Genomic DNA, 24,001 nt, shown 5'->3' on the forward strand with positions numbered 1-24,001 from the left:
TAAAAAAAGCAAAATAAATATATGTATGTACACTATATATATATTTGATATGTAATATAACACTACACACACACATACCTAATGAAAATTTCTAAATAATATAGTGGAAAAGTCACTGTTGTAATAAATTTAATAGTACTATTTCAAGGAACTTATTTTTGAATCACATTGAACTGTGTAAGAGAAATATAGAGAACTACTTTATATATAAACATTGATTAAGATATGCAACGAAGAAAAGCAGGGGTATGGCACTCAATAAATAATAGTTCGCATAATAAATAAAAAAATTATGTTTTATTGTCAGTTAATAATACAAAAAAATAAGCATATATATATGTATGTATATATATATATATATATATATATATATATATATATATATATATATATATATATATATATATATATATATATTTTAAAAATATAGGATTTGTCTAATCCATGACGGGTTAGTTGAAATTTGGATTGTTACAAAAAAACATTTGTTATCATTAGGATTATCAAATTATCAAGAATTTTATCAAACTTGATAAGAGCTAGTGAGATTGAGACTAATACATAGTATACTGTGTTGTAATTTTAAATTAGGCATTAAGCAAGAAGGTAACCAAAATTATTTTTAAAAAATTTAATAAATATCTATAAGTTTTTTCACACAACGGCATGCGTGATAGTGTATCCAATTAGGCAACGAACTATTTATTAATGAAGCTCAAACTGTTGCTAGCATTGAAATATTCTACATTTGTATTGGCATGATATTATTGAAAACAATCAAAACTATTGTAAAATGTTGACTGGAAATTAAGACGACTAGTACGAAAGAGCATGTATATTTCATATATACATGCTCTTTCGTATATAATTCATATAATCCATCAATACTGAGTATGTACCAATTATGCTGCCTACATACTAGTCAAATCTTAATTATCCACTGAAATTTCCAAAAATTTGAATAAATCATTATTTATTTTTTTGTGTTATACTGCCTACAAAAAATTAACAAACTTCTATATTGAAGAATAAAATAATATGTACATAATATAATATGTCATAGATGTACATATTTTCATACATACACATACATATGTAGTATTGGATAAAACCATATTAAATATTAATGCTTTTTTCAAATAAATTGATCACTTTCTCGGTAAACCTACTTAAAATTATGTTTTATTTAAAAAAAAATCGTTCATTTGGAAATATACTTTGGAGTACAGTGGGTCTTTGCGTTTTGGTAGAAAAAATAAATTGTGGATATGTGACAAAAACTTTTATGTTTACATATTCAAATAAATTTATTTCCATTACTATGATTTTTCCAGATATATATATATATATATATATATATATATATATATATATATATATATATATATATATATATATATATATATATATATATATATATATATATATATATATGTACATATGTTGATAATTAATATATATTGATGTATATTGTTTTTTCGTTATGCTTTTGATAAAAATCAAGTTTCTTCTTTTTTAAATGTCATAAACAAGTAAACAATTTCAGAAAAGTAAAAGCTATCAGGATTTATAAACAAAATTAAGCAAATACTTAATTAAGCAAATTATTTTATTTACATTATTTATAAATGTATCTGTGTACTTGGTTTTATCATTTCAATTAATCTATGATTTTAAATGAGACTCCATTTGAAACACTTTGCCTGCGAGGCAACACAATTGACATAAGGTAATTTAATGATTTTGACATTGTCGTCAACATGGCGCTGCAAGTTTAGGTGGGGCTTGATCGTTACCTAAAATTGTTCTCCATTGTATTCTGTCCAGAACGCTTCTGTATCATTTAACGACGCTGAGAATTTTCAAACCCCTGCCTATATATATCGTCCAGCTAGCCAGACTGTGTTCTTCCATCAAGTATGTAAAAAGGAGACGTCTCCCTAATGCTAATGTCAAGTCAAATGTCTAACTTATCTGTGGAACCTGATAGCGTCTGGCTCATGGTTTACCAGGGCCTCTATTAGGTGCTCTCTAAATCAAATCAAAGATGCTCCTCAGAATTCAGGGTTCACGTTAATAAACCATACACTGTACTGACGTCTATTTTTGAATCTACTTTTTTTAAATTCCAGTAGTAACGCAGCTCGGTTCTTGTATAATGAATCGAATTACACCATAATTATAAAAATAAATCTATACGTCCTTTTGATTGTATACCCCTTATACATATGTATATAGAGAGTATTAAACTTGTAATGTTCTATTTAACAATTTAGTCAATTTGGGGTCATAATTAATGAGTATAGAAGTTGATAACATATTTTATACAACTTTTGCATTTTGCGTATTGCATGAGTTGACGCGTATAACCTTTATCATTTGCATTTAATAAAGATAATATTTTGTTTTTTTTTTTTATAATTTCAGCATTTAATTACAAAAAGGAATTGGTTAAATACAAACAATAAAAATGTTTTTTTATCTTTCAAGTTGGTTGACATTTGTAGTCACCATCATCCTATGTCTTATTGCTTATTCGTTACATCTAAACAACTTTTTTAAGAATCGGGGAATTAATTATTTAAAACCATTTCCATTTTTTGGAAACATGTTTAATGTTACGATCGGAAAAGATCATCTTGTTGACAGAATTTGGGATGTGTATAACGCATTTTCAAAAGATAGGTGGGTGGTATAAAAATAATGAATTTATGTATTTATTTTCAATGGTTCCGCGACAGATCACTCACGGACTTTACACTCAACGGTTTATAGTTTTTGATCGATACAATGACACATGTATCAAATCATATATAGTTCAAATTAACGTGTAAATTATGATCACTGCAATCGATTGTAAAAGTCAGATCAATTATTTTGATAAATCTGCGGATTTTCAAAAGCTTTTATTTAGTTTATAGTACCGGTAGTACCAAAAACTTGTTTTCGGTCAAATACCGATACCACCAGTATCGGTACTTTCGGTATTGTAATCCCTAGTGACGACAATAGAGTGTATTACCCATATTCGTTTTTTTGAGAATGCTTTTAAAGTCCGTGAGTGATTTGTCATGACACCATTTTCAATGTATGTAATTGTATTAACCTGGTTGGTTTTCAGATATGTTGGAATTTTTAATTACACACAACCAATCGTGGTCATAAAAGATATTGAACTCATGAAAAAAATAACAATCAAGGACTTTGAACATTTTGTTGATCACATAGAATTTACTGACGAAGTAGTGGATCCATATTTTGGCAAAAGCATGTTTTCACTCAAAGGTTATGCTTTTATATTTTATTATAATTTAAATGTTTATTCATTCATAATATCAATTATACATATTATATACATTGGTATGATTTGAAAAATTCTGATTTTACTTTGTAAGTCAAACCTTTTTAACCATTTTGAGTTCCGATTCAAATTAGGATAATAGTTTTGGTTTCGTGGCCCAAGAAAAGATAAAAAAATTACAAAAACACAACCAACAATTAGATCAGCTTTAATGATACAAAATATGTACATACTTGAATACAATTATGTATGTACATATGTATATATACTTGTATATAACTTTTATAAGATTTAATTTTACAATAGATAACATTTCATCTTATAAAAGTGAAACCAGATTTTTTTCTTAGGAGGACTTATCTTACTTTATTGGGATGATACTTTTCGCAAACCATTTAATATGCCATTGGGCCCAATTTTGGTTCGTGGCCCGTAGGTTCTCTAAGGATAATAAAATGTAACAAATATTTTGGATAGTCAATCTTTTTAACTTTAGGTGACCGATGGAAGGAAATGAGAACTACTCTTAGTCCGGCTTTTACCAGCTCAAAGATGAGGGGAATGCTACCATTTATAGATGAATGTGGGAAAAAATTTGTTAAACATCTTAATGATTCACTTGGTAATGGTCTGTATCATATTATATGTTATAATAACCTTTCTCGTTTTCTTTTTTTACATGTAATATTTTGTTTAGACAATTTTTAAATTCTTTCTAAAATTTATGTGCAGCAAAATATGAAAATTAAATATGTATTATTCAATTCTAGAACACATAGAATTTGATATCAAGGATTTGACAAGTCGGTTTTCGATTGACACGATTGGTACTTGTGCTTTTGGAATTCAAGTTGATTCTCTTAAAGACAAAGAAAACAATTTTTACAAAAGTGCTAAAGCTTTTTCTCAATTCGATACATTGGCGATAGTAAAATTTTTCCTGTACACTCTATGTCCAAAATTATTTCGGGTATTTATTTGAAATTTGAATTTAACATACATAGACTACCAATCAAAATCTTCCGATTTAAATACTGACTTATTCCTTTCTTACTTTCATATGCTGCTAAGTTACTTAAAATTGAAATAGGCAACAAAGATTCCACATCATTTTTTCATAATTTGCTAGTATCTAATATGAATACACGAGAAAAAGAAAAAATTGTGAGGCATGATATGGTTCATCTTTTAACATTAGCCAAAAACGGCTCGCTTAAAACTGAAGACGAGAAAAATGAAGATGTTGGGTTTGCAACGATAAAAGAAACCAACCAAATTGATAAACCAAAAAAAACAAGTAATACATATTATCAAATACACATCATAACTACTCACCGTTTACAATTGTGGAACTGATAAACAAAAATTTTAAAAAGTGTGTCGAGAGCATACTTACATATATGTTATATATGTGAATTGTTTATTAATTCCTCAACTGTAAGCATTAACATTAAATTTTTAAAGACAAACCTTTAAACTATTCTTTCTTCTCTCAATTTTATTATTTAATGAAATGTTATACATCATCAGGTTGGACTGATGAAGAATTAACAGCGCAAGCACTCATATTTATATTTGCTGGTTTCGACACGACATCAACAGCATTAAGCTTTTTGTTACATGAATTGGCTATGAATCCTGAATTTCAAAAAAAGATCCACGAAGAAATAGATGAATTAATGAAAAATAATTCAGGAAAAATAGATTACAATGATTTAAATAAATTGAAATATTTAGACATGGCAGTGACAGGCAAGTATAAATTTAGTCGATAATTTTTTAGGTTACAATCGATCTTACTAATAATGAATTAATGACTCACATGTGATTTATATTTGCAGAGACTCTACGATTGTGGCCTCCGGTTGTGGCACTAGATAGATTGTGTGTCAAACCTTATAATCTACCAATTCAAAATGAAGCATCAGGAGTTTCACATCAGGTTTTCATTTTACAGATATAATTCATGTACATCCAGATAAATGTTATAATAATAGATGTGGCTTTAGAAGTTATATTTTTGTCAAGTGACGATTGTCCACAGACGTTCCTAAATAATTTTAACATCAGTGGTATTTGATGCTTGGGCAAGATGGGCAAGCATCGTTAAATAATGCACAAAGCATTCAAAAACACACAATAAACAACATGGGAATCATTTTTATACGTAAATTGATCTGATTGTATTCCGTGCGTTGTTGCGTAGTTATGGAGACGTTCCGCGTAATATTGACACAATTTATTTATTCGTAAAGGCCCTTCTATTATTATGACTAGTGGCCGGATAGACAGCGCGCCGTTTATTGTTCAATTGTTGTAAAAGGTTTGTCCAACCTTTTTTTTTGTACTCTAGCTTTGTAAATAGAGCCGAGCCGCCCCGATTCCTGGAAAAAAGCACGGTGTCTATCCGCAGTCTAATTATGACATTTCTCTGTGTACATCATTATATTATATAGGGTTGTCAGGCGTCTCGATTAATTGGGATTGTCCCCAGTTTTAAGTCTCGTGTTCCGGTGTCCCGAACAAACCTCTCGGGACGCCCAAATGTCCCGGTTTACTACCTTTTAAATTCCTAGAGAATTTTTTAACTCAGAATTAAAAAATATGTAACATAAACTATGAATAAAAAGTCGATGACAGATGAAAGAAATAGACTTTCTGTGGATACTGTTGAAAGTATTCTAAAATGCATTGAAAACTATGATTTAAATTGTTGCCAAATGTATGATTATCTAATTACAAACAAAATACTCTTGCAAAAGGCTAAATCTTATGAAAAGTATAAAACAATTTAGATTTTAGAAACCTATTTATTATTATTTGTATTTTTTTAATTTAGATTTTTATGATTGCTTTTGTTCCTATTCGTTGGTTTATATTATATTGTCAATTGTTTTTAAATTCATTTTTTTATGACTGCTTTTGTTCCTATTTAAGTAATTGATATAATTAAATTATTTAATATAAATTAAAAATGATTTGATCTGATTTTATTTTGGGGGGGGGGTGTCATGATTTGACTTGCATGAAATCTGACAACCCTATGTTATAAGGAATAATATTTTCATATAATTATATTAATAATAAGCGTTAAAGGAAATAAGTTTGACAATATTGAACATTACAGATGCAACCTGGCGATGGATTGTGGATACCTGTTTATAGTATTCAACGAGATCCACAATATTTTAAAAATCCCAATAAATTTAATCCTGAACGATTTTCAAATGAAAATAAAGCAGAAATTGATGTAAATCACTATATGCCGTTTGGTATTGGACCCCGCGCATGCATTGGTAAATTATAAATATAAACAAAATGATTATAAAATAAATATGTATGTACATGATGAGTAAATGAAATTTTTAAGGTTCACGATTCGCTTTGATGACGTTTAAAATTTTCGCCATTCATGTATTGACAAACTTTGAAGTGCTGCAGTGTTCCAAAACTATGAATCCAATTAAAATAAAACCACATCTTTTTAATATGGTTCCTATCGATGGACATTGGGTCAGTTTCAAGAAAAGAAATAATACGCTTTAATTTTTGTATAATGTATTTTATTAATATTTTCTTTTGGATTAAATAAAATTTACTATGTTTAAATAATAATGAATAATATTACCAATTTATTGTAAAATAATTTTTAAAATATTAAAAAAATTAAAATAAATACACAGACACACACACACACACACACACACACACACACACACACACACACATTTTTTCTAGATCATGAAAACGTGATCAGTGATCGATTCTGAGTTCGAATCAGTCAAAATCTCGAGTTCGAATTTTCGCATGATCACAAAACTTCATCTATTGTTACTACGTACATAGATAAAGTAAAAATGGCTTGTATTGTATTTCTACTGATTCAAATGCAATTTTTTTTACCACCACTAGTAAATATGTATACCTATTTGACCACATTAACGCTTATTTTATATCATGATTTGCACTTGTTATAAGGGCGTGTTTTCTACCTTTAGGTAAAAACTCCATAATGTAAGATATTTACAATTATGGGACACTTATAGTCGTACTGCATTGTATAGTTATAATTACGATCGAAAATGTGACTTACCTTGAAAATAAACACAAATTGTCCTAGTACTTATGAATATCTGTATTACGCAATATGTAATTTTAATTAACAAAAATTAAGCACTAATTAAGTTACAAATTCACCAACCTAGTTTAAAAATATTAAACAATAAAACAAAAACACACCAAACGCCACGCCAAACAACACATAACTACCAAAAAACAAGTAATAAACATGACTAACAAAACAGGTTATATAATTTACATATCTGCAATGCTAAAATATGTACGTAGACACTAGAAAATCGTAATCATCCTATTATCTTACGAAAAGACTAATTACACACGTTTTGCAAATACATATTGTATTTTAAAAAATGTGTATTATTTTTCGTAATTGTAGTATCACAACGCATTGTGTGAAAATGTTGTGAATATACGATATAACATTTACAATTACCATTATGATAGTATATTACGAAACATTTATAAAGTAACCAATTTTTTGTCGATTTTATGAGCATGAACTAATAATGAAAACAAAACTTAAAAATTGCCAAAACCAATATGCGTCTAAAATGGTTTAAATTCATGTTTGTGTTTTATGACAACTGTCTACTCCTCAACATAATCAAAATGTTACTTGAAAATTTTTGTGTCAACGATATTAAATGTAAGTATCCATTCATTGTAATTCATAATTGATTATTTTATCGAGCATTTTTATTTTGATACCTTAGTTATCTGGCGTTTATTTTCTTATCTTCCTAAAAAAAAAATATGTGTGATATCACTTGAATTCATGTTAGTAGATTTTGATCTATAGTAGAGTTGGGTTATATAGTTAATTTCTTAGGTCTCCACAGTTTTATTAATTTCATTACAATTGGCCTTCTAGACAGAAAAATGTTTTTCAACTTGATAGCAGTGATAATTACGATAATAGTTATTATTTTCACATATGCCTGGCACCGAAATCAATATTTTAAGAAACGTCAGATTAATTACATTACTCCAATTCCGCTTTTTGGAAATATGTTAAATATCCTACTGGGTCGAAAGCATGTAGTAGATATTACATATGAAGCACATCATAAGTTTCCCCAAGACAAGTATTCAATTACATTTTTAAAATATATTTCACTAGTTATCTTTGTTTACGCTACATTTTTTTTTTAGGTATGTGGGATTTTTCAATTTTATGTCACCTATTATAATAATAAAAGACTTGGATCTCGCCAAAAAAATTTATATAAAGGACTTTGATCATTTCATAGACCATGTGTCAATTACAGATGAAGAAGTGGATTCTTTACTTGGGAAAAATTTATTTAGTTTGAAAGGTCAAATTCAAGTATTTTCTATTTAAAATAATATCGGAAACTATAAATACATTCTTTAGCTGAAATTAGTTCTTGGTTTATAATTGAAGGTGATAAATGGCGTGAAATGAGAAGCACACTAAGTCCAGCTTTCACAAGTTCAAAAATGCGTGGAATGCTACCGTTCATTGTTGATTGTTCTGAAAATTTCGTTAATTACTTGAAAAAACAAACAGATCAGAAAAGTGCCATTGGTATATTTAAATATGATAAATTCGATAATTAAAAAAATCAATATGAACTGTGAAATATTCTCATTTGATTTTAGACAAAGGATATATCGAATTTAATTCTAAAGATTTAACCAGTCGATTTTCAAATGATGTCATTGCAACATGTGCATTTGGTGTAAAAGTTGACTCTTTAAATGATGAAAATAATAATTTCTATTCATTTTCTAAAAGATTCACGAATATAACACCAACAATGATTATTAAAGTATTTCTGTATTTCCTCAGTCCAATTATAATAAGGGTAATATTTATGATTGTAATAATATAATATTATATATTGATTTTATATACAATTAACAATCATTATTTTTCAATGTTGCAGGTTTTGAATCTTGAGATAAGTGATAAAAAATCAACGTCATATTTTAGAAATCTTGTAATGTGTAATATAGCAATAAGAGAAAAGAAAAATATTGTGAGACATGATATGATTAATTTATTAATGCTTGCTAAAAATGGCGCCTTAATCTCAGATACTAATAGTTCGAGCATCGATACTGGATTTGCAACTGTACAAGAAGAACTACATGATTTGAAACTCAAAAAAACGCGTATGAAAAACAGATAACTTTAATTCTACTTATCAATATTAATTGGAATTTTGAATAAATAAATAATTAAATTTAAGAATTTTGCTCTTTCAATATATTATAATATATTTAATGTATAATATTACATTGTCTTACAGAATGGACAGATGATGACTTGGTAGCTCAAGCTCTTATTTTTATATTTGCTGGCTTTGATACAATATCAACCGCTCTCAGCTTTCTACTTCATGAACTTGCTATGAACCACACTGTCCAGAAAAGACTTATCGAAGAAATTGATGTATTTTTCCACGACAAAAATAAAGATATAGATTATAACGATTTGAACAAATTGAAATACCTAGATATGGTGATTTCAGGTATTTTTCTTACTTCAAAAGACATTTCTAAAAAATTTACTTAAATTTCATAAAAGTTATATTTTTTCCTAGAAAGCCTAAGACTTTGGCCACCAGCCCCCATATTGGACAGGGTCTGTGTAAAACCATACAATTTACCGTCATCGAACGACTCGATTACCTCAGAACATAAGGTATTTAAATAGATTATTTGTATTACATAAATTATTGCCATTTGCAATACTAAATTTTTTACTAACAATTATAATTTAATTCTTAAAATACTTTACACTTTTAAAGCTGAAAATAGGAGACGCTATTTGGATATCTGCATTCGATATTCAAAGAGATCCAAAATTTTTTCAAAATCCTGAAAAATTTGATCCAGAAAGATTTTCCGACGATAACAAATCTTCCATAGATCCCAGATCTTATATGCCCTTTGGAATTGGACCAAGAGCATGCATAGGTATAATTTTACATGTATTTTTAAGTTTGTATGCCTAAATGTATGTATGTTCACACACACACACATACTATATATATATTGTTGTAATAATTGTATTTATTTACGAATTTCAGGATCAAGATTTGCTCTCATGGAACTTAAAATCTTTATGATGTTTATTTTAAAAAATTTTGAAGTTACTTCAACTCCAAAAACCGTTGATCCTATCAAATTAAAGCCACACATGTTCAATCTTATTCCTGAAGGTGGGTTTTGGATTGGGTTTAAGCAACGAAATAAAAGTGAATAGTTTTATGGTGCAAAACCCATTATCAAAAATATATATTATAAATTTGGTTTACTGTTATGACTACAAAATCTGAAATTTTAATGTAATAAAGGATATTCGTAGTCTAATGCTCGGTTTAATTATTATTAAAATATATTAACTGGGAAAATTACAAAAAAAATTATATACACACATACATATATAATATAATTACATAAACTTAAATGCTTTTAAAGAGGTATGGAACGCCATATGCTCGGCATAACGAGAAGAGATTGGAAGCGGAATACATGGGTGAGAAGTGTGTCAAAGGTAGTGGATATAGCGGAGAGAGTGACCAAAATAGAGACTAGTAGAAGTGTGTTGGAGACACCTTCATCCAGCAATGGATGGTGAATGGCTGTATATGTAAATGATTATGATGATGATACAATTTATATAGCATATACATATTCATACATATAGTATACATATTATGTATACTGTATATAATATTTATTGGTTTGGTCATAAATATGTGGCTTTTATGCGGTTTGGTCATAAATATGCTTGGTTCAGTGTAGTGCGTAACACTGACGTGTACATTGTTATAAAGCGTTAGTATCACGAATTTTATATTATAATTTGTCCTGAAATCATGTATACATACTAAATAATGAACACTCAATTTGTGAATTCTTTAAATGTAATCCATAAATCATAAAAATTTAAGATACATAACATATTTTACAATTGAGTTTTACTCAAATATATATTAATACTTGGATGTCTTTACAGTGTGTAATAGAAAGTGCATATATATTTTACATTAACATTTTCATTTTATTGATAATATTAATCTAAGAAAATGTATTCAATTATAATTTGAGCCAACACAAAGTATGAATACAAATATGTATGCATGTATTATATACATACATATATGCTGATAAGTAATTGCCTGATAATGATAATGATAATGATTTGTTAGTGTACACGGGTTTTATATCATTATATTTTTATGCATATTATGTTATTTATACATGCTTTTGTAGGTGGGTATTTCTTTTCATATTAAAATCACGTTTCATTGAATTTCTTTATAAGATTTTATCATATCATTTATATTTAAAAATATTTTATAAATAACACTGAGCAACAAAAAATCACGTTTTTGAGTTACCAGAGCGGAGACTAGCCAATCTATACTAAGTTTGACCCACTGAATTCGAATATGATATTGATTTTTGTTGGTGGGTGATCGTTTACGAGATATGAGCGTTTAAAAAAATCCGCGATTTTTACTGTTTTTTGGCTTTTGTGGTCTTTAACTCAAAATTTAGGATTGTTACGCTCAAAGTGAGTATTAGAATCAATAGTCAGATATTTTTCCTATTAATTGTTATATTTCATTGCTTTAAAATACTTCTAATAAATTGTCTAGCGAATTTTAAAAGTCAAAAATATATTTTTTTTACAGATTTTTTTCCGTGCTATTTTTCATTTATTTGGCAAATTTTTTATTTCACCACGTTTATAAGGATTGGTTTTCTATCTCAATATTTTTTTTTATCTAAACGTACTAACTCAAGCGGTAATTTCAATTTAAATGCTTTCGTTGTGTATATGGTTGTAGCGCGTAATATTTTGGGTGCAAGCGAGATGGCATGTAATCCACCTCACAGAGTACAGCGGTCGGACAAGGCATTATTAAAAATTGAAATACGCCACTGGTAAGAACATACTTAAAAGTGCGGCACGGCACGCTTAGATAGACTCTAGCTGTAATGGTCGTGTCTTCATGTCATTGCTAATTCGAACGATCTTAATGTTAAACAAATTTCTTCTATATTTTTTGAAATATGGTAATCGTTATTATCGATCACTGTTAAGCCTATATCAATATGTACAAGCATAAGAAAAATGACCGAAAACACGCGAGTTTTGGGAAGGATCCCGACGGTACAGACTAGTCATACTAGCGCTTTTTTTGCATGTGCAAAAAATATATGATTAAAAAATACGGTGAATAATTTTATTACGAACAAAGTAACAAGCTTATGTAAGTCAAATTTGAACTAATCTCCTTCAAAGTACTCTCCTTGGCTAGCGATGCACTTATCCTAACGTTGATTCCATGATTGGAAGCATTTCTGGAAGGGCCTTCAGATGCTCCATCATGGTCCTCTCGGTAATTTGATTATTAATCACATTGCGATCGCCCAAAAGACAATTTTTGCCATGAAAATCGCGACTACGGAATATTTGGCGCTCGATTTCTAGTTAATATGATAGTTATCATTAGTATAATGGACTTTTCGGCTGCCAGGTGTTCCGTTATAGAGATTTTAGTAACTTTTAGGCGAGCGCTTTGTGACCAATAATCGGTAATTGGATTATTAGTTACATTGCGGTGGTCACAAAGACAAATTTAGCCATTAAAATCACGAATACGCAATATTTGGCACTCAAATTCTCGTTAGTATGATGGACTTTCCGGCTGCCGGATGTTCCGTTATAGAGATTTTAGTGACTTTGTGACCAGTAATCAGCGAACCCCAATAATCACCGAACCGGCCCTCTCAATATCGGGAATGTTGTCAAAACGGTTCGGTGATTACTGGTCACAAATTACTCGTCACAAAGTCACTAAAATCTCTATAACGGAACATCTGGCAGCCGAAAAGTCCATCATACTAACGATAACTATCATAGTAACGAGAACTTGAATGCCAAATATTGTGTATTCGCGATTTTCATGGCAAAAAATGTCTTTGTGACCACCCCAATAGACAAAAACCTTTTTTTCGGCCAAAAACTCACGGATCAGAAGCGCAATAAAATTATTCACCGTATTATTTGATCACACCTCGTATCTGGAAAAAAAACGGGTCTACCTCACGGGGCCGAAAGTGAAACGTCCGAAAACGCAAATATCGGAAGGCAAAGATCGAAAATCGAAAGATCTTAAGTCTAAAGATCAAAAAAAAAGGGTGCATGGTAAACGGTACTATGTATATATTATATACATGAGTGGCATGCGGTGAAATTATCTCTCTTTTTGTCATACAGCCTTGTTTAATGTGCGCGCGCAGAATACGGGCGGAAAAGCCTGTTCCTCTTGTTCCTGTTGTATCCTGCTCGCGCAAATTAAGTGAGTATGTACCGTTTACCATGCACCCTTTTTTATCTTTCGATTTTCGATCTTTGCCTTCCGATATTTGCGTTTCACTTTCGGGCCCGTGAGGGAGACCGAAAAAAAACACGTGCAGCGGAGCACTATGTATATTTACACTTTAATAATTCGTCAAAAATTCTAAGGCCCCTGTACAGTCCATAAATCTACCACTGCTACCTACCATTGCGTGAAAATAATTCGAGAAACACACACACTACATGGGCCGATAAATTTATAATTTAAAGTTGGCGCCATTGTTTGTTTTGGCCAATGGTAGAGTGACAGCTCGTTCTTTGGCCACCCCCTCCTCAGCAATAGTTGCACCCGTTCGCCGCATTCGCCACATTCGCCACATTCGCCACTCCTCCACTATCAGCCGATCGGTTCTGTCATCGTTCGGTTCTGTCACTGCATCATACAATATACCCTGTACGTAGTGCATTCGAACACTCATCCTAGTGCACCTAAACTGCAACCCATATATCATCCAGAATTCGCCATAACTTCGTCGTGTTCTCGCCAGACCAGCTTAGCTGCGACCTTACGTGTCTTGTATGTTTATGTTGTTTAGTGACGTGACGTGTTTGACAGTTGTTGAAACAACACCCGACACCAAATGTCCGCCGACTCTGATTCACCGTTGGCCTCTTTCGCGGATGGATGTCCATAATTTTATTTTCGGAACGAATTCACTTTCCGTTGGCGATGTTGCTAAATGGCGATCGTCCGTCCGCCCCTTTTTTTTATCTCGATGTGCATAGTTAATTGCGTCATCTGCCAGCTAAGTCGCACATCCAGCGGTTATAGATATTCACCATGGTGGTGAAAAGTATTTTTACCTTATCTATGTATGTACGTAGTAACAATAGATGAAGGTTTGTGATAATGCGAAAATTCTAACTCGACATTTTGACCTCGGAATCGATCAGTGATCACGCTTTCGTGGTCTAGAAAAAATGTGTGTATGTATTTTGGGGATTTTTTGAACACCGTTCGTCCTATCGAACTGAAATTCTTATCGATACGACGCTAATTTTTTTCAAATTTTAAGTTGACCGGAAATGGTACCTCCCCTTATAGGTGTCCTCTTTTTTTACATACCTCTTCTTTCCTTGCTAACGATTTTTAAGTTTTTGAATTCAATTATCTCCCAAATCCGCTAATTAAATCTGACATGTAATAGAAATTGTAAATTTTATACCCGAATATTTTTTCCTAAACCGAAAGTAGTACTTTTATTCTTTAGAATCAAGGTTTTTTTAGGTTTTTCTCGGAAACCTTTTAGTTTATTGAACTGAAATTCTTGTACCAATGTGATAAAAATATAAAAAAAATCACTAAATTTAATGAACCGGAAGTGGGATTTTTTCCTCTTAGAAACACAATTTTTTCCACACCTCTGGACGTATAAAGCTGAAAATTTATATTTGTATTTTTTATGTATTAAATTAGAGTTGATAAGGTTTTGGTGAGAATTCGTAAACCAGAAGTAGTAATTTTTTTAAAGACAATATTTCATTATATTCATTATTTCACATAGAAGTAGAATGCATAGAATGGTCATTGTTAACAAAAGTATCGTTTAAAAGCGAACCATCGAAGAGAGAGACGGAAAGTCAGAAGAGAGACGAAGTTTAGCAAACGATGAACAAACTCTGCCGCGCAGAGTTTTTGTAGCAACATTTTTGGAGGCTGAGAGAGATTCTATGCATTCTACTTCTATGTTATTTCACCTTTTAAATTGTTTTCATTTTCTTGATATTTAATGTGTATAATTTTTATAATTATTTTAAGTAATAAAAAAAATTGAACAAAATCCGACAACCAGAAGTAGAACTTTGTGTCTTGTGTAAGTTTCCCTACATTTGTGCTCAATTTGTATCGAAAATGCTCTCATAACCAGCATGTGTGTTTATTTATCGAATTTTGTTTTGTGACCTTATATTCCTCAAATACATGGATAAAGTCATGGGTTGGTAACATCTGAAGCTTTTTGTTTTTGTACATGAATTTCATTTCAAAATAATGTACATACATAATACATTATACGAATCCTTCCTACGTGTATGTACTTAAAACATAAAAAAAACGTGTTTCAATTTGTAGATTTACATTTTTTTTATCTATTTGATTGTCTTATACTGATAGATATACAATGTATATTCATTGAACTAGTGAGGTGATTTTTTTTTATTTAGCTTTAATATTATTTGTTTATTTCGATAACTTGATGTTTATTCTATTAAATTTTGATTTCTTCTATGTATTTACATCAGCCCTGTTTAACCTGCAGTAGGCTAAACAATTTCCACAACTTACAGATTGTAAACTTTTAAAAATATATATGTTTACAACATATAGATAATTATTTCTTTAAGTAACTTTAAGAAATTTGAGTTGTCTTATTTTTGACATGCATTGATATGTCGTCATATCAGTAAATAGATATTTTTCTAGGGTAGTTATTAATAGTGGCGGATCAAGTAAATGGGGACCCCAGGCGAATTTGAAATTTGAGGCCCCACTTCAGTAAAAAAAAATGCTATCATGGCTTTTTACCATGCTTTTCAATATATGGTTTTTCATTGTGATTTTACAAAACCATATTTTTTATTTATGTATTTGCTATACATATATGTACTTGAAACACTTAACATTTTTTGGAATAAAATCGATAATATTTTTAAGTACTGTGTAAAATAGGTATTAATTTAATTTATTCTTGGTTTACGAACGTATTGTGGACAATGATGATAATTTATAAGTTGTAAAATTTGGTAGCAAAGGCCCATTTTGGGGCCCCGAATACTCGGGGGTCCCAGACGCGCGCTTATTTTCGATGTGTGTACGCAAACAGTTTTAGTAAAGTGACAGTACACAACAAGTGATTGACATTACATCGAACAATATCGATAAAATAATAATTTTACTATACATACATATATATTAGTGATTGGATAAATGTACCCAAGAAAGCCACACTCTTGAGACATCCAAACTTTCAAAGGTACTCAAGAAGAACTAACGCAATAAAATTCCACAAAATAGCGTTAAAAGATATTTGTACGTTGTCCGACCTTTTTTTGTGGAATTCTATTGCGTGAGTTCTTCTTGAGCGCCTTTGAAAATTAGGATTTCTCGAGACTGCGACGCTATTCAGTGCAATTGTATATAAATTATATGTCCGCATACATACATATGTTCTGGTGGAGGTCAGTATTGTCTTATTATAGGGATAATGTTTTCAAATGGATCTTGGTTTCGTATTACATGGGTATATGCCACATAAAGTCTGCAAAATAACTTTCCATATGTTGAAGAGCTGTACCACGATGTTTTATCATAATTATACTGCCACTTTACTAAAACTGTTTGAGACACCTAGAGGTCATTCATGTCACTGCCATTTATTTGTATGCGCTAGTATTAGTGTGTATATTCGATGCTTGGATGCGCCCATAAAACGAATAAGTACCTTTTTTAGTTATATACACAGTTAGTATATAATACAGGGCCACCGAGAAGAATCCCAGACCCTGTAAAAAAAATAGTTCCAGGCCCTATGACAAACCTAAAAGAATATCTTATAGAAAACATAACAAAAGTCGGAGATATGCACTGTTGACACTTACAATAAGTTAAACTTATAAAAATTTGTTCAAAAACTAGTGGTGAGCAGAGAATTAGTGATGACTGGGGCCAACTCTTCGATCGTACGCCCTAAAAAAAGATATAGAATATTGGAATAAAAGTGCAAATTTTAATAGATTCTTCTTATGATACAGCAATTACGAATTAATTTTGTTTTCAATTATTGAAATGTCTTCTAATTTATATCTGCAGATATAAATCGGATTTTTTTTATTTGAATTTAATTCTTTGATTTGATGACTCCCTGAATCGGATGCCCGGGGCCGATGTACCATTTCTATGCCTCAAATGTATTCTACGAATTTGAGTCATAACTTTAGCAGGAACCAGTCAACACCACCATTATTTTTTACAAACCTCCTTTACGTTTCACATCAAGACGTCCTTTTTATATCTCTTATCCAATCGTTTTCATACTTTGCCATATTGCTCATTTTGGTCATCAATTTAAGTTAATTTAATATACTATTTGCATAGAATAGCTCTCAGCCTCCAAAAATGTTGCTACAAAAACTCTGCACGGCAGAGTTTGTTCATTGTTTGCTAAACTTCGTCTCTCTCTATCTCTCTCTCTCTTCCGACCTTCCGTCTCTCTCTTCGATGGCTCGCTTTTAGACGATACCTTTGTTAACAATAACCATTCTATGCATTCTACTTCTATGACTATTTGCTATGATTTTCTCTGGAATTGGTCAATCGGACGTCCCAACACAGACCCCTCAAATAGCCCAAGCCTTGGAACTTTACCCCAGCCCCCCCTCTCCCTGCATATATTAAAAGATTGGTATTATACTTCTAGAAATATACAACTTTAAACTCAATTGGTTTTTTTCCAGATAATTCATTATGGGTGATCAAGCTATGGATCCTTGCGAATGCATCAGTCAAGAATTTGCAGTTCGTCGCCTGTTGTCATTGGTGTGTTTTAACGATCTATTACTAATTTTTATAAAGACTAATATTTATAATACATAAATAAAACACGAAATAAATTTTGCAGTTGCGACAGACACAATCGTATTGTTTAGATACGCATTGTCTTGAGGAGCTCAATCATCCGGAAAGTGATGCTACGTCCGAAAATTTTTTATTGATGACACTGGTGATGGCGTTCGCAATGATAATATACTTTCTCAGACCGCGGTCGTCTCGTCAAAATGTCCATGATCAGAAGGTGCCCAGCAATAATCAGGTATTCATAGGCTTTCTATTGAAAATCCCAACTTTAATAAATAATATTACTCAATATTGTATATATATATATATATTTTATATTTGTAGGGTCCTCAACCGCCGCCTAATGCTCCGATCAACTAGCGAAAATTGTATTGACTGTTACATTTTCCGTGATACTTTTTCACTTTGTAACTAAACTTTATACATACATATATATTATTAATGCAATAATTTATGGTTATTTTATCACTAAATTGACAAATAAAATGAAATTTTGATGCACAACTGTATTGAAATGCAAATGGTGTGAGTTAAATTATTGTTAAAATTTCTCGTGCTTCTTTTATTCACAAAGATCTTTTACAACTTATATTATTATATTTATATTTAATTGTAGGTTCAAAAATATATGATTCAGGTATGGTTGAATTATTATATCATGCTTTTGTGTACCAATATATATGGTATACAAATAAAATTATTTTGTAGTCTCTTTTTTTGTTGCAAATCATATTGGTGTTCAAATTATTAGTTCATTTCAAATGGCAAAGTTCAAATTTGAACTATTTAACTATCTGTAAATTATTACTATGAAAAATTCAAACACACAAATTAAATTATTACTAATTGAACTTTATCGAAGTATCTCAATTTTTATTTAAAACTATTACTTGATACCACATAACATTCCATTGACATTAATCTTTGAAGTGGTAAATTTATTGTTCTGTTCACAACTGAATATTTTTTAATGATTTTGTATGTATTTATATATTTGATAATTTTAGCCCATTGTGCAAATAAATAAATCAAAAACTTAGTTGTATTAAAAATATCATTATAAATGTTTTGTAATATACTTTAGAAATATTTTTAGAATTCTTAAAATAAATATACATTATACACTCAAATTTGTGGTATAAATATCATTATTATTGGTTGAAAATTATATTTTGATAATTTATGATGCTAGTGACGTCTACAGTTTCCGATCTGCCTGTGCAAGAAAAGTGTTTACTTCCATTTGTCATTTTCTATATATGTATGTATACGATGGCAGATTTTATACACATCGATATAATTTAAACTTGTAGTTTGCCCAAGCCGGCTCTATAGTAATAAATATAGCTCAATAAAAATAGATAAGTAAAGAAATATAAAAATTAAAAACGCATATTGATGTAGTCAACGATTTATCATATGTATGTATGATACATTCATGGGGAAAAAAACAACGAAATTAATTTGTAATAATTATTTCTCAAATTACTACCAAATTTCACAAATCAAATGAATATACATAAATAATTATTGGTCTTGATTTATTTTTGTAACCGCTTCCCGAACCTTTTTTATGATCCCGCTCATTTGTCCATATTTTCCAGTGGAGTCGGGAAGATTTTCAAAATTTAAGACATCGCATATATTTTTGGAGAAACTATCGCAACTTGGTAGTCTAAAATAAGGAGTAAAACTGAGAACTGGAGTCCCCATATCACTTTCGCGAACTTCTCCTTGACGACTCGTGTTAAGAGTTGACTTTGGCGTGTTACAATCTATATTGTCTGTCAAACTGTTTTCTATAGTGGAATCCAAATTTATTGTTGAATTGACGGCTTGTTTTTCAATTTCACCGTCATTTTCAATGGGGGGAGAAGGAATTTTCTCTTCTAGAGCCGCTATCAATGATAATTTTTGAGCTTCTAAGTCATCGAGTGACGGGGAACTGCATTGAGGTATTTCTTCCAAACTCTAACATAAGAAAAATATTATAAGTAATTTAAATCATAGCAATGTAAATCTAAACAACTTAAAATATATTAAATTACTCACACTCGAAGAATCACTAATGGTAATTGTAACATAATTTACGACTGAAGGATTCGAAGTTGGTAATTCAATTGAGGAAAGTGGTGTGAGTTCTGTTGGAGGAGGAAGTGGAAAAACGATCGGTGGAGGTGGAAAAACGATCGGTGGAAGTAGTGGTGGCGGTGAATCTGGAGGTAATGGCGGTACGAAAGGAACACGATATTCGTTTCTATTCGAAAAACCATATTCTGAAATAAAAATAAAAATTAACAATTGTTTTTGATTTCAAAAGTAGTTTTATGATTAAAAAATTTGTAATTTTACATTTACTACCTACTTCAATTCATTTTAAAACCAATATCGCATCTGAATGATATTTGTGCGATTAAAATTCACTATATAAATTAAAAGATAAATACCATCATCATCATCATCATCTATATCCATGTCAGCTGACAACTGCTCATCACCAGGTTGCCTCTCTGGTTTTACTTGTGACATTTTTTTTCTACGATAAGCTTTTGCTGCTATAGGAGCTAATTTTTCAAGCATTGTCATTTTACTATTTTCTTCATTAAATGGTGGATAACCCAAATTTTCACTTTCCTAAAATTTAATTGTATAATTAAAAAAAAAACCTAATCAGTTTTACAAAATGCATTATCCCTCACTTCAGGTGAAAAAAAAATCATTTGATAAAATTAGAATAATACATCAATACTTTAACATACATCAATACATTTAGAGCTTGGTGGTACATTAAATCCGGGAAAATTTAAAATCTTCTTAACATCATATTTATCCTTAGAATTTGAATCGGCTGATTTTTCATCATCAGACTCTTGGACTTCTTTTCCCTAAACAAAACAACATTGACAGTGAATATATAAAAAGCAATTAAAATAAGTACATTTGTAACCGTCAATGTGATGAATTTTCTATTATTAATTGTAACCAATTAATACGATTGATTGGATTAGGAAAGGGATAAGTTATGTTGGTTTAGTTAATTTAAAGTAGTACTAACGAATGAACCAAGCAGATGTATTTTTCGGCAAAGGACAAACACGGACGACAGCTAGAAACGGTTAAGAAAATTCAACCGTCCCAAAGTGATGCTAAAGCGTTATCGGAAAGTGGGAAGAAGGTTAAATCAGTTAAAATATGATACTTTCCTCCGATACCGGCCGCAAAACCTTTTGAAATGTTATTTAAAGTTATGTACATACATATATCGAGTTGAATTTGGTGAAAAACTAAGAATAATAAGATAAATCACATATGTATAATTAAATACTATCATACTTGCGAATCAAATAAAGTTAATCCAGAATGTGTTATTCTAGCATTTATAAGCCATCCTGGGGGATAGCCAAATATGCGCATTCGATAAATATGCAGCGGTAGTTGATGTTTTTTTAAACCAAGAGCTTTCCTCAAATCGCCAGATATTTGTCCCGGAATTTTTCCATCTCCTTGGTTTTGTTCATCGGCATGATAGCGACTGAAAAAAAGTATATTAAGAAATATTTTGTTCATTATGATATTGTATATTACTCGGTGTATAAATCAGTTCGATAACCACTGTATTAGTCGAATTACAAAAGGAAAAATGTGCATTATATCAAAACAATAACTAAGTTATTCTATTATATACTAGTGTTTTTACCCGGCTTCGCTCGGTATTTGTAATATAAACCGCTTAACCCTTTGCATCGGGTCGTCGCTTTGGCGACATCATTAAACGAAATGCGAAAATCATTAAATGGCGTATTTGTATGTCAAATACGCCGTTTAATGATTTTCGCACCGAATTCTATCTTCGCAAAAGTGACGACCCGATGCCAAAGGGTTAAACATGGCCAATCATTTAATAGTAAACATTTGATTAAGTTTTATTTTATTTAAATTTATTTGAATATTCATTTGTTTTTTATTAAATTTAACGTCACGGACTCTACGAACCAAACAAACAAACATACATACATACAAAGTCTCTTTCGAAATTATATACTAGATGTACATATATATATATATATGGACGTATTTTCAGATTTTATATGTAAATTTGAACGAATACATTTATATGCATTTATCAACTGGATGAATGAAGCTTTACCCTATATATAAATATAAATTTCGTTTAAAACATACACAGCTTTCATCTTCATTTCTTTTCGCCTTTGGTTGATTTTGTTGAAATCTTTTGGGTGCGGACAATCGCGCAGAGTGTGATTACCTTCACAATTGAAACAGTCTTGTGAACGACGTATGATATTTTTATTCAATTCCTTACCAGCCGGAATAACCTCTAATACAGAATATTTCTGAAAAAATAAATCGGCACGTTATTTAAGTGCGTGATAACAATGAAGGTTTGCCAAAAACTTTCAGAAAACAAACCTTAGTATATGTGGGGATATCGATAGCGTTGAGTGTAGCCGGTCTCGTGTCCTCTATGAAAAGTGGCATTTCAGTGTCCAACGCGTTGTCCAGAGAGGGGCGCGAGGAATCTGGATCGGCGTGGCAAAGCGTACCCCAGGCATAGAGCAGCAGGGGTCGCTCGGGGTCGAAGTCTACAGTGGTTATGGAGGCCACACCCCGCAACGCGACTGCCACCGACTCCGAGAGCGCGGCGGCGGCTTCTCGGTCGCGAAACTCCACCACCATCAGCGGCTCTCTTCCTCTCTCTTCCCCTTCGTCATTCACATCCAGCATCTTGCTGTTGGCTACTTACGATTTTCTATCCACAATTCATTTTCCACATTCCATGACAACTGTCAAAGGCCTGTCAACATTTCGCACACCGGTTCCGCGTCATGGCTGCCAACATCATTTACGATACATGCTGCATATTTTTTGGCCAAAACTGAGAACAAGAATTCCAAAAAAGTTTGCTATGCCCGCTCTCGAGGTTAATCCAGCTTCTTGATAAAAACCTTATGCATGAATTTATGTGTGTATGTGTGAGCAGGTTGCTATACATTTTATTTTGTTGCATCTCAACCAACATCAAGGGGGTATTGAATTAGGCAAACGGATTATTTCGAACATTGCGATCGCGCACACGACAATCGTTGCCACCAGGATCGTGACTACGGAATATCTAGCAGTCGAGTTCTCGTTAGTATGATAGTTCACGTGTGTAGCTCTCAATGTTCATGTACGTTTCGTAATGAAGTGTGCTATATCGCTTTTTGTGAAATAGTCACCCAACCAATGCTCCTTCTCAATATTGGGCCCAACTCCTTGCATTAAGTGGTTTTACGCATAAACACGTATAGAAAAACAAATTGGGTTAATTTTGATCTTCTTTTTTGTTTGCTCAATGCTAAGCATCGTGTTGAGCCTCTACTCCTTCCAGTCCTGTGACTACTTGAAAGCAGCGTTTAGAAACGATCCCGTCTTGTCCCGTTTAATTTGATCTGAACATCTTATGGAAGACCATTCTCTCGCTCGCCTTCCCTCCAATATTCCGGTGACTACCAGCTTCTCTAGAGTCTAGACTCTCCACATTCTTCCTGACAATATGGCCAAAGTAGGAAAGAATTACTTTTCTGGTAATTGGACTACTAGTCATATGTGAACCAGTCACAGGACAACCGGTCGCTCT

The 24,001-nt window shown here is 31.1% G+C and overlaps 4 protein-coding genes across 9 annotated transcripts in view; 2 read left to right on the plus strand and 2 right to left on the minus strand.

Annotated features, from left to right (window-relative positions):
• Window positions 1–534: 534 nt before the first annotated feature.
• Window positions 535–10,721, plus strand: LOC143920440 (cytochrome P450 9e2-like). The gene is made up of 18 exons (XM_077443328.1): window positions 535–606; window positions 2,428–2,685; window positions 3,122–3,285; window positions 3,798–3,929; window positions 4,072–4,271; window positions 4,373–4,598; window positions 4,832–5,053; window positions 5,143–5,243; window positions 6,429–6,597; window positions 6,672–6,814; window positions 8,541–8,697; window positions 8,787–8,930; window positions 9,005–9,210; window positions 9,292–9,520; window positions 9,658–9,879; window positions 9,952–10,052; window positions 10,159–10,327; window positions 10,441–10,721. The coding sequence occupies exons 2-18, from the start codon at window positions 2,471–2,473 to the stop codon at window positions 10,614–10,616; spliced, it is 2,976 nt and encodes a 991-aa protein (XP_077299454.1). The 5' UTR covers window positions 535–606; window positions 2,428–2,470; the 3' UTR covers window positions 10,617–10,721.
• A 429-nt stretch (window positions 10,722–11,150) lies between these two features.
• LOC143920343 (small integral membrane protein 14) lies at window positions 11,151–19,895 on the plus strand. 6 transcript variants are annotated; one of them, XM_077443188.1, is made up of 4 exons: window positions 11,151–11,191; window positions 18,240–18,321; window positions 18,404–18,595; window positions 18,685–19,895. In XM_077443188.1, the coding sequence occupies exons 2-4, from the start codon at window positions 18,250–18,252 to the stop codon at window positions 18,718–18,720; spliced, it is 300 nt and encodes a 99-aa protein (XP_077299314.1). In that variant the 5' UTR covers window positions 11,151–11,191; window positions 18,240–18,249; the 3' UTR covers window positions 18,721–19,895. The 6 variants fall into 6 exon arrangements, with proteins under 6 accessions (XP_077299314.1, XP_077299317.1, XP_077299313.1 ...); XM_077443191.1 differs by having other exon boundaries at window positions 11,152–11,195; XM_077443187.1 differs by lacking the exon at window positions 11,151–11,191 and adding an exon at window positions 13,935–14,181.
• Rbbp5 (retinoblastoma binding protein 5) overlaps window positions 12,086–24,001 on the minus strand; it is a 199,610-nt gene continuing 187,694 nt past the window's right edge. Inside the window, exon 4 of the transcript XR_013261327.1 lies at window positions 12,086–12,304. The gene's annotated coding sequence lies outside the window, so the exon portion shown is untranslated. The remainder of the gene's footprint in view (window positions 12,305–24,001) is intronic.
• Window positions 19,757–23,296, minus strand: LOC143920328 (zinc finger CCHC domain-containing protein 8 homolog). Its single transcript, XM_077443169.1, has 7 exons — window positions 22,792–23,296; window positions 22,543–22,715; window positions 21,694–21,892; window positions 21,120–21,245; window positions 20,808–20,994; window positions 20,413–20,636; window positions 19,757–20,331 (listed from the first exon to the last, which is right to left on the minus strand). The coding sequence occupies exons 1-7, from the start codon at window positions 23,104–23,106 to the stop codon at window positions 19,888–19,890; spliced, it is 1,668 nt and encodes a 555-aa protein (XP_077299295.1). The 5' UTR covers window positions 23,107–23,296; the 3' UTR covers window positions 19,757–19,887.

This window comes from Arctopsyche grandis, chromosome 12, assembly GCF_051622035.1.
Source record: "Arctopsyche grandis isolate Sample6627 chromosome 12, ASM5162203v2, whole genome shotgun sequence".
NCBI lineage: Eukaryota > Metazoa > Arthropoda > Insecta > Trichoptera > Hydropsychidae > Arctopsyche > Arctopsyche grandis.

What these genes read in the sequence shown, in the direction of transcription:
- LOC143920343 (XM_077443188.1), top strand. Translation starts at nt 18,250, where the DNA reads ATGGGTGATCAAGCTATGGATCCTTGCGAATGCATCAGTCAAGAATTT. An exon ending in TTCGTCGCCTGTTGTCATTG is followed by an intron (nt 18,322 to 18,403) that starts GTGTGTTTTAAC and finishes TAAATTTTGCAG; the next exon opens with TTGCGACAGACACAATCGTA. An exon ending in AGGTGCCCAGCAATAATCAG is followed by an intron (nt 18,596 to 18,684) that starts GTATTCATAGGC and finishes TTATATTTGTAG; the next exon opens with GGTCCTCAACCGCCGCCTAA.
- LOC143920440 (XM_077443328.1), top strand. Translation starts at nt 2,471, where the DNA reads ATGTTTTTTTATCTTTCAAGTTGGTTGACATTTGTAGTCACCATCATC. An exon ending in TGATAAACCAAAAAAAACAA is followed by an intron (nt 4,599 to 4,831) that starts GTAATACATATT and finishes ATACATCATCAG; the next exon opens with GTTGGACTGATGAAGAATTA. An exon ending in TTCCTATCGATGGACATTGG is followed by an intron (nt 6,815 to 8,540) that starts GTCAGTTTCAAG and finishes TTTAGGTATGTG; the next exon opens with GGATTTTTCAATTTTATGTC.
- LOC143920328 (XM_077443169.1), bottom strand. Translation starts at nt 23,106, where the DNA reads ATGCTGGATGTGAATGACGAAGGGGAAGAGAGAGGAAGAGAGCCGCTG. An exon ending in ATATCCCCACATATACTAAG is followed by an intron (nt 22,716 to 22,791) that starts GTTTGTTTTCTG and finishes TTATTTTTTCAG; the next exon opens with AAATATTCTGTATTAGAGGT. An exon ending in TAACTTTATTTGATTCGCAA is followed by an intron (nt 21,246 to 21,693) that starts GTATGATAGTAT and finishes TGTTTTGTTTAG; the next exon opens with GGAAAAGAAGTCCAAGAGTC.